This window comes from Coenobita brevimanus, chromosome 61 (genome assembly GCF_032717465.1).
Source record: "Coenobita brevimanus isolate Jiangsu-jjx chromosome 61, ASM3271746v2, whole genome shotgun sequence".
In the NCBI taxonomy this organism is placed as follows: domain Eukaryota; kingdom Metazoa; phylum Arthropoda; class Malacostraca; order Decapoda; family Coenobitidae; genus Coenobita; species Coenobita brevimanus.
The window spans coordinates 35,589,877-35,600,898 of NC_137014.1; the positions used below are offsets into that span (position 1 = coordinate 35,589,877).

General features: G+C 39.1%; 1 protein-coding gene across 1 annotated transcript in view; it reads left to right on the forward strand.

Moving 5' to 3' along the window:
* The window catches only part of LOC145403746 (gem-associated protein 5-like), a 410,271-nt gene extending 402,850 nt beyond the window's left edge, over positions 1-7,421 (forward strand). The window contains exon 27 of the mRNA XM_080275424.1: positions 5,704-7,421. Within this exon, the coding sequence (XP_080131550.1) occupies positions 5,704-6,446 (743 nt within the window). The 3' untranslated portion in view covers positions 6,447-7,421. The remainder of the gene's footprint in view (positions 1-5,703) is intronic.
* The last annotated feature ends 3,601 nt before the right edge of the window (positions 7,422-11,022 follow it).

An 11,022-nucleotide genomic window follows, 5' to 3' on the forward strand; every position in this document is an offset into this window, starting at 1 on the left:
TCCTGCAAATAAAGGAAGATCATGCCAACTCTCATCTCCCTAATAGTTGGATGCATGTTGCTTGACCTCTCGATCAAGGTGTGCTTGATGTTTTGTGATAAGGTGTAAGATGAAATGTCCAGGCGATCATCACTTGATCATTTGCATTTCATCTTTCATACAAAATTCAGACTCAGTATTTCTCATGAGTTGATGTTAAGGCTTCAGAATTTCCTGGGTTCATTTATACCATCATACCATCTGCTGCAGATAATGAAGCTTGAGGAAGTCAGGCTAACCAACCACAAATATGTGACTGTGGGAGAGCTCTCAAAATGTTTCAATATTGCATTAATCTTCAGACAAAACCATAACATGACTTGTGTGTTTAATTGTACATGGTACATACAAACCAAATTTCACAAAGATCTGCGGAATTCAGTCACCATGTTTCGCAAAAAAAAGTCCAATATAAAATATATGGTGGCTGGCATTTGGTTGTATTTGATGAAATCGTCATCAAAAGTAATAGGCCTCTGCACATCCAAATACAGTACTTGCTATTTCCTTAAGATTTGGTGAAAATTCGCTCACAACATTTCATGATATTATAGCATCACACACTCATGCACGCATGCACTAAATCGCTTTGCTTTGCTAAAGGTGGGCGATAAATATAGATGCATTTCTGACAGCATCCATTTCTACTACCTCCCATTCAGTGTATTACCAAATGAAGAATTACATACCACTAGATTATTAATAACAACACACAAGCAGTAATGTTCTGGCAGTGTTAAAAATGATGTTAAAGGAGGGGTGAGTTGTGCAAATAGAGTGAAAGAAGAATTCTGGACAAATGTGGAAGTGTTAATGGAAAAGTTTGAAAGGAATGAGGGAGAGTTTTTGATTGGAGATATGAATGGAAAAGTAGGGAATGTGAAGGTGGATGTTGTCGGTGAGTGGGGTGTGCCTGCAGAAGTGAGTGAGAATGGCAGTGCTATAGTGGACTTTTGTGCAGGGAGGGGTTGGCGATAGCCAATACCCTCTTTAGACACAAAATGATCCACAGGTATATGTGGCAAGTGACGAGAAGGGTGGGTGGTGAACTGAACAAACGGAAGGCAATGATTGATTATGTGTGTGTGAATGACATTGAGAAGGTGTGTAATGGATGCAAGAGCATATAGAGGTTGGGGGAGTGGACTTTCCAACTGCCATGTGGTGGTGGTGAAAGTCAAGGCTCAGATGCGGTGGAGGAATAGGAGGAGGGAAGGACAGGAGGAACTAGTCCATGCAAGGAAGGTAGAAAGGTTGCAAGAGGATGGACAAAAAAGGCAGAATATAAGAGAGAAGTGGAGGGATGATTAGTTAAGTGAAATGGAGCAGATGGGGGAGGTGGAAGGTGTGTGCAAGATATTCACAGAAGAAATCTGTGCATCATGTGAGATGGTGTGTGGAATGAAGAGAAGATGAAAGGTGGTGCAAGGAATAGCATGGTGGAATGAAGAGGTGAGACAAGCTGTGGCACAAAAGAAGAAAGCATATAGCGAGTGAATAGGAAGCAGGGACGTGGAGGAAGTTGAAAGATGGAAGAGAGAGTTATATGTAGAGAGGAAGAGAGAGGTGAAAAGATTAGTAAGAGAGAGTAAAAAGAGAGTGGATGAGAAATTTGAAAGGAATTTGAGTGTAAATTTGAGGGCATGTAAGAAAATATTCTGGAAAAAGGTAAAGAGAGTTAGACAGAATGACAAAGAAGTTAGTCAGGGAGTGAAAGATAAAAACGGTAGATTGCTAGTGGAGAAGGGAGAAAAAGTGAGCAGATGGAGAGAACACTTTCAGGAACTGTTAAACATAAAGAATGATAGCGATGCATGTATAAGTGGCTGGGGAATGTCAAGGAGGAGGAGGGAGGTGAGAAGTTTCGTTTCGTTTTTAAAGGCTCCAACATGCTTGCATGTGTCGGCCTTGGTCACCTAATGGCGGCTCTCCACGCTGCACGATCTATTGCAGCCTCCCTGTTCAGTCCCTTAACCCTAAGGTCACACTTAATGACCTCGTCCCATGTCTTTCTCGGTCTACCCCTCATAACCCCACCCCCAATATTAACACTTCTCACCTTCCTCACCCAGTTATCATCCCCCATCCTCTCCACATGTCCAAACCACCTCAATCTACCTCTCCTCATCACAACACCAATACACTCCAGTCCCATCCTACCTCTCAACTCTTCCATTGTAAACCCAGCCCCTCCAGGCCTTGGACGCAGGGACGCACTGCACATCCACCTAATCATTGTCATTTCTGTACGTCTGAGCCGGTGATTGTCTTCCTCCTTCACTGCCCAGGTCTCACTACCATACAGCATTACACTCCTAACACATGCTGCATACAAAGACCCCTTAGCACGTAGGGAGAGCCCTCTCAATGTCAGGAGAGGCAAGAGCTCCCTGAACTTCTTCCAACCACTTCTCACCCTAGCCACAGAGGAAGAAATCAGTAGGATGAAAGTAGTAGAAACAATGAATAAAGTCAAAATGGGGGAAGCCCCGGGAATTGATGGAGTGTGCGGTGAAATCCTGAAGCATGGGGAAGAGTTAGTAGTAGAATGGATATGGAAGATGAGCAGAATGGCCTGGGAGGAAGGTAGAGGCCCGGAGGATCGAAAGTCTTGTATAATTATTCCTGTGTGCAAAGGAAAAGAGGAAAAAGAAGTGTGTGGTAGTCATATGGGCATTTGTCTTCCTAGTGTAATAGGAAAAGTATATAGTAGAATACTTACTGACAGAATTAGGGAAACAACAGAGGAATTAGTTGTTGAAGAACAGGGAGGTTTAGGAAGGGAAGAGGCTGCATAGATCAGATTCATTCATAGGTCGTTAGTGGAAAAGTTTCTAGAGAAGGGAAAGAAGTTTTATGGGGCCTTCATGGATTTGGAGAAAGCATATGACAGGCTAGATAGACAAGGAATATTGAAAATATTAAGAGTATATGGAGTAAATGGGATGTTGTTAAATGCCGTGTAGAGTATGTATGAGGGGGCTAAGGCTGCAGTGCATGTGGATAGTGAATTGAGTGAGTTTTTCTGTTTTAGTGTTGGACTAAAACAGGGATGTGTCATGTCTTCATGGTTGTTCAGTCTGTACATGGATGGAGTTATAAGAGATTCAAGGTAGAGCAGTAGATGTTGGAGCAGCTTTAATGAGAGAGGCCAGTGTTTGAAAACTCCCTGTACTGTTGTTTGTAGATGATACTGTACTGTTAGGAGAAGACATAGGGGAACTGCACGGATTGGTGAATGAGACGAAGTGTGAAGAGTCTAAAGGTAAATGTAGGGAAGAGTAAAGTTATGGTCTTCAAGAAAAATAAAGTGACTGGATGTACAGTGATGTTGGATGATGAGGAAATGAAAGATGTGAGTGCATTTAACCCTAGAATGCTTACGTTATTATCCTCACAGTGCTGCTTTCGCCGGGAGATTTTTTTTTTTTTCGACATTTTATTTCAGTTTAGTCTATTTTAGTCTCTGTACACTTTAGTCTCTTTGATATAATCATACTCTAATTATACACCTGGGAAAAAAAAAAAAAAAAAAAAAAAAAAAAAAAAATGTAACGTGCTTTTGTCGGGTAAAAAACACTTAATCCACATTATACCTGTGAAACACCTTTTTTATCAATTTAGACTCTTTTATATTGTTTTCACCCTTTAGTCTCTTTGATTTAATTAGAAACTAATTATACAGCTGGAAAAAAAGGAAAACACACACACAAAAAAAATGTAACACAAATGCTTTTGTCGGGTAAAAAACACTTTAAACCCAAATATCATGGTGATAAATGTGAGATGAAACCACACCACTACCTATGTAGGTAGGGGGTAGGGTGGATTGAAGGTATAGGGAAGGACAGCTCCAAAGCTCTTATCATAACAAAATAGCAAATAAATAAATCGCCAAACAGGGAAATTAACCCGACGTAAGCATACTTGGGTAGTGTGATGAGGAAGGATGGAAGTTTAGAGGGTGAAGTGCTTGAAAGGGTACAGCAAGGAAGAAAGGTTGGTGGTTCTTTGAAAGCACTGGTAAGAAACAGGGAAGTGAGCATAGAAGTAAAAAAGTCACTGCATGACAGTATTGTAATACCAGATTTAACATTATGGAAGTGAAGCTTGGACCTTGTTGGAAGTCAAGCGTGAGAGCAGTGGAAATGAGTTATTTGAGAGGAGCATGTGGAGTTACATGGAGAGACAGTCTGACAAATGTGGAAGTGAAGGAGAATTGTGGTATGGATGTGGATGTGATTGAAAGCATTAGGAGAAATATATTGAGGTGGTTTGACCATGTGGAGAAGATGGAGAGCGTGAGACTAAGGATAGTGTATGTGAGTGAGGCGGAGGGTGGGGGAGGGGGAGGGGGAGGCCAAGGATGAGATGGAGGGATGGAGTGGAAAGGTAGAGAGAGAGGTTTGTGATCTGGGAGCAGGGCAGTGAAATGGCTGGGGATAGGGCGAAATGGGGGCGATTTGTTTGTGGCCATCGCTTAAGGGATTGAGGCATCAGGCAATAGATAGATAGAGTCAGTCAGCCAGCTGGTGCATACAGACACTTCCCAGCTGCCACTTCCATCAATGTCCAGTCACCAATGGATGCGGTCATATCTCTGCCTCTCATTTGTTTTAGTTATTATGCATTTTCTTCTCTTATTTTGGCTTATGCCACCAAGAATAATTAATTTGAGTGAAAGTTGGGCTTTGTAATTCAATAAATCTTTTATTCATACCCTCTTGAAAGCAGTTATTATCTGTTAGTCTAGAATTTTTCGTCTTGGTTCATATCCAGTAGCACATAAATACATTTTGTCATATAAAAATGAATGCATGGAATACACATAGCTGCTACCTGCACAGCTGTTCTTTCAGTGTCATTATGACAGTAATTTGCGATGTTATATTGCCCATAAATAATGTAATATGTGATGTACGATGCTGCTATTCATGTTGTTTCTGATTGGGACTGAGTTGTAAATTCTTACGGAAAGAATACCCAGAATGCACGCAGCTGGTGCTTGCACAGCCATTCACTTAGTGGCTTTATTCCACTCACCTTTAATTATATGATGTCGGTTAATCATGTGTGATATGTGATACTGCTCTTCATATGTGTTTTGGAAGAGGCTACATCAAGACTGAGTTGTAAAAGAGGATACACAGAATGCACATAGCTGGTATCTGCATATTATTCACTTGGTCACTTTATAAATATACTTTTATTCCATCTCATTTTTAATGTTGTTGTATGTAATGTGCGATGTACAAGGGTGCCCTTCATGTGTTGTTTTGGTGGGGCTAGATTGGGACTGAGCAGTACTGCCCTCATCCCTGACTCACATGAGGCCGCTTCCTTGACCATGTGTACAGCTTATGCAGTAAATACCATTGTTGTTGCAACTCATGTTATATATGTATCTATTTTTAATTAATTTTGAAATGCAAAATATTGATGCAAATGCGAATACCACGTCATTGTAACTTGAATCAGTCCCTAACTTTTATAATGTCGAAAATCTGAAACATTGCAAAAAGTCATTGTAACTCAAGGATTTATTGTAGTCACTAGACTGTCATCATACTTATAATGTAAGAAATATGAATACTTTAAGTACCACGTATATATGTATACTGTATGTATATATATAAATATATATTTTTTTACTTTGTGTCCTAGGAACTGAAGATCTGAGTACATTGGAATCTGCATATTTGAACCAAGAAGATCTTGCAGTCTCACCTTGTATTCAAGCCTTACGCAAGCTCTATCATTTTTCGGAGCTCGCTGTCATCCACTCCCATATCCAAAATGACAAGCTGTGGCCAGCAGTACAAGATTCCACATCAAGCCACAAGTCTGAGACATCAGTATCAGTTACTAATGCTCAAGAAATTTTTAGAAATTGCCAAGAAACACAAGACACTGTTACTGCAGAAATGGAAAGCTTGGCAGTCTCTGAAAGTACAGACAGACTGGACACCTATACTTCAGAACTGGCAGACCCATTATTGGTTGAAGTTCTGAAAGAAGACGAGAATCAAATTGGTGATTCTGGTGTACGAGGAAAAGTATTTCAGCTTCCACATTCAGTTCCTGAGCCATCAAAACTGGCAGGTACACCATCAGTTGAGGCTCTGATAAAAGATGTGAATAAAGCTGGTGACTTTAGTTTACCAGGAATAGCATTTCGGATCCCACCCTCAATTCCTGAGCTTTTGAGTACTCTTAACTCTTGTCTTGATAGTTTGAATCAAGAACCCGAGCTGAAAGTGGAATTGGGATCAGGATTTTCTAGACCTGACAAATTGATCTTGGATATTGCAAATCATTTAAGATGGAAAGGATGTTCTGAAGATGAAATACAGACTCTGAAAGCCAGAGTTCACCATGACAGTAGTGAGTCTTCAGAGTTGCTGTAAAGTGCTATGCAGGTACTACAATGTTATAGTCAGCCTGTTTCTACCTGATGGAACTGGGCCATGCAAACAACTTAGTGCTTAGTATCAAGTTGTGGTTGCATGAAATTTGAAGAGCCTTTGTTACGAGGTAGGAATGAGTTTCCTTGTTCCCTTGTCAAATCAGCCATCCAGTTTGACTACACTAGGTTGTCAGCTGAGCTGGAAATGGGTTGGGACCTTCATCAGGTTTGAACAAACTATGATTATGGCATTACAGTACATTCTCATTTAAAGTTGTATCCCCTAATATTTCATTATTAACCCCTTCACTCTGATGGCAGATTTTCATTGTAATCATATACCACTGGATTATTTTATTCGAATTTAAGTGATCGTCATTAACCCCTTCACTCTGATGGCAGATTTTCATTTTAATAATATACCACTGGATTATTTTATTTGACTTTAAGTGAGTCCCTTAGTAGAGAGGAAATTAATGAAAGATATACAGTATACAACAGCTCCAATTTGAAAAGTCTGCTCTAAGGTGAGTGAAATAATCTGGGGATATATATATCTAAAATAAAGTGAAAAATATATCACTAGATTCCAGGGGTTCAGTTGCTGATTAATTGAGACCCATTATTCCCTTAAAGTTGCTCTTGATTCTTTTAAAAGTTAGTTTGAAGTCAGAGAGAGAGAGAGAGAGATGCATGTGTGTGTGCACATGCATGCTTAAGTTTGTGCAGTCCTGTCTCCACATTTTAAATTATCCAGTCTGCTTTTAAACACATGAATGTTCTTTGCTTTCACCAACTCCTCTTCCAAAGTGTTCCAAATGAATGTACCTCTGTGTGTGGAACTAAATTTTTTCACGTCATTTAAACAACTACATATTCTTCTTTAGTTTATATTCATGTATGTGTTTTGTTTGTTTCAAACTCCTCCTCAATCATGAACCAGAAACATTTACAATTATATGTTTGTTTAGAGAGCTTAGTCTGTGCTAGCATTTTTTTTTTTTTTTTTTTTTTTTTTTTTTTTTTTAAATGCAGCACTGCACCACTTTTAGGAATTATCAAGACAGCAGTTACAGTGTCATGTTTGGCATATGCACTGAGCTATAAGGTCAACCACCTTGGTGTAATAAATGGTTTCTTGGACAACAGAAACCATTTGGTTTCACACTTAGTGTAGAATCAACCTGAAGGGAGATTTACATCAAGTAAGTAAATGGATGACGCTCCAATCTACCAAGATTCATGAGCCAAAAACTTTTCTCACCTGAAGCTGTCAAGCATACAGTAGTATTTTGTCTTCCTAAACTTTTAATGAGGACTGACTACTGTAAAACTGTAGCTATATGTAAGGTGTATCTGTGCAGATATTGGTGCTGTTTGCCACAAAAATATCAGCACATTCCCACTGTGATCAGAATGTAAATGAAAACTGTAAAAGTTGCGGTTAGCTTACTTAGTTTGCATTACTTTACCAGAGTCAGTACTCATATCAGCTGGTATGTTTAGATTAGCACAAGAGGTAATTATATTTTGGAAATTATTATGGTATTGGTTTGATAATTTTTTTTACTTTATACTGTACAGACCAATAAACGCAACCTCCACTAAGAACAGAAAGAGGATAATAACTACATTAGTCCTTTATGTTTGAAATGAGTTTTACAATATACTTTGAATATTAGAGCTGTATTATTAACCCTTTCTGTCCAGATAATCTCCTTCTTAGTTTAATCATGCCAGTGCCAGGCAATTAAATCCAGCTTAGGAAATGCATCTCATGCTGATGGGGTTGATTATGCCCGTAGCTAACCTCTTCATTTTGAAAAGTTTATCCTAAGCTGAGTAAAATTTCAGGAGATGAATAAAATTAAAAAGATATTCCCAGGCCCTGTGGGTTACTGAGAGCATAATAGCGTGGACAGACTTCCTGTTTTTGACAATAATTTCAGAGGCCTGTGATGGTGATAGAATATGTCTGACTTTTCTGTATTGCTGACTACACTCAGTAATGTGGGATGCAAGCTGATCACATTTAACCTTTACAGGAGTTTGGTGAATCACTGTAAAGAATTAAGGACTTCTTTACACTTTTATTCACTCACTTTTAATAATTTGTTCAGTAGGTCTCACTTGAAGGACACCTGAACTCTGTCAGTTAAACAATTTTTTGCATGGCCAGTAGTTTGTTAAATAACTTAGTTCACTTGCATCTGACTTGAAGTTGATGCACCCACAGACTCGATGGATTCAGGTCATTTACTAGGGCATATACTGGGCAACAGAAAGAAATACTTCTTACCCTACAAAGAACACATCAGATCAGTGATGTCTTATACCTCAGCATGGGTTCCCATCCATTCTAATACTGCAACACCTTGCAAACCATACAGAACAATGTTCTGTGCCTCACCACTGGTTGTGCCAAAACCATTCCCACAGCTCACACAGAAACTAAAATCCTCCCTGTTGGAGACTATCTTAATATGAGAGGCACACAAGTCTCTGCAGTAGCCTGTTCTAACATACAGCACCCCCACTACATGACAGACACACACAACGCACACAGGCACATAAAACAAGCACCACACAAGCATTTTCAAACCTACAAACCCTCTACAACAACCTCCCAACAGTATTAATAAAGAAATGCCAGGATACTCACTTCATGTGCAGAACAATACAACACCTCAGTCAGAACACTGTAATATAAGTCCCTTCTTCTGATATTCATCCGTTGAAAGTGTTCATAAATAAAGATGATTGCACTCGCCCAGCTAAGCTATGATCAGGTCATTACCCAGCCCTCCTCAGCTACCAACTTAAGTTTGTATTGGGAGGGATCACAGATGACATGTGCCCTGCTTGTAGAATAGGCCCACACAACATAACACATAATGAAGCACTGCACAGCATAAGACACAGACATGTCAACTGTGTAGGGAATCTGTGGGACAACCCCATTGGGTCAGTTACTTACCTGTGGTTGATAGGTGTGCTTGATCAGATGGACTGGGGTTGAGCAACAAAGGCAACAACAATACAGAAGTAGAAATCCCAGAGAAATTGTTTACAGTAGAACCTCACTATAGTGGATCAATTTGGGGAAGCCCAATCCGATAAAGCCAAAAATCCGTCATATCTAATATCCCCCTCTGAGATGAGATTGCTAGCACATGTTTAAAAGTAAATTAGTACAACACCATATTCTAGTACTAATTACCTTGCCTGTAATTTTGCCCTTTGGCATTTTTTTTTTGTTCACATACAGTACAGTAAAACCTTTCTATAATGGACTAATTGGGGCTCAAGCCATTCCAAAAAAGCGAAAGTCCGATAAAAGCAACACCTGGACCTCCCCCTGCTAACCCGGACTTTTTCTTATATAACAGACATTTAGTTTGGATCTCGCAAATGGTTTTTCACTACCAGTCCAGTACTGCAGTGTATTATTCATTCACTACAAAAATCAAATGATATACAGTATATAATAATACTGTACTATACACTCATAAACATGTCTTATATTTACCTAATTGTGGTGAACATAGCTGAAATGGTTAGGCATTCCAAACTGCTGCTGGCTTTATCAGACTTTTTCCTATACATAAGAATTTAGTCCAGTCGGCTCCTCGATTCCGATAAAAGGGAATTTCGGTATATTGCAATCCATTATATTGAGGTTTTACTGCACTTGTCATTGCACTTCATGAAACTCATGTATTGCAACCCATTGTGACCCATTTACTGGACATTGTTTGTTATAGCCGACGGAAGTCTAGTGACTTTGTAGTGTCTGTTAAATCTATTCAGTCTATCAAGGTACATTAAATTAAAATTTTTCTGTACTTGCCTTACTTTAAGGAAGCTCATTTTATTTGTATTTATTAAATATTGATTTGTTCCCTACATGTCAAAAAGTGGGCTGGTGGAGAGTTAGTAAAACAGCTATCTTAAAGACAAACAGCCACCCCTTGTGGAATTATGGCATCTGGCTATAGATAGACTGATACAGGAATATTGATTAATTATTCAGATAATTTGAAATATCAAGCCATAATGTGAATAAATAACGAATTACTGTTTAGAGTTCAGTGTGTTATCATCCCATGAATCATGCATTAACCTTAACAGGCGGGCGACGTTATGTAACATTCATGCGTAAGGAGTTGGGCAACGTTACTTAACGTCCAGCAATTTTCAGTCCTAAATTATTGGTGAAACTGGGTGATAAGGCATCCTTGTCACCTATTGTCCTGCCCTCTACTCTTCCAAGCCTTGAAACAAGTAAAATAGAATATACATAATGTATAATTTGTAGTGTTATAATTGTTCAAGTAAAATAGTATATATGTACGTAAGTTTTATTGTTATAAGTATTCAAGTAAAATAGAAAACACATACATAAGATTTTGAAGACAATGAATAGTGTAAAGAATGCATAAATGATAAATATGGTGTTCAGTGGTGAAGAAAAAGCAAATGAGTGAATAGTTTGCTAGCCTCACCCCAGGCACGCCTGGTGATAAGCTGCCTGCCAGCCCTCCTCCCTCACTCCTCCCCTCCTCCTCCCACAGCCA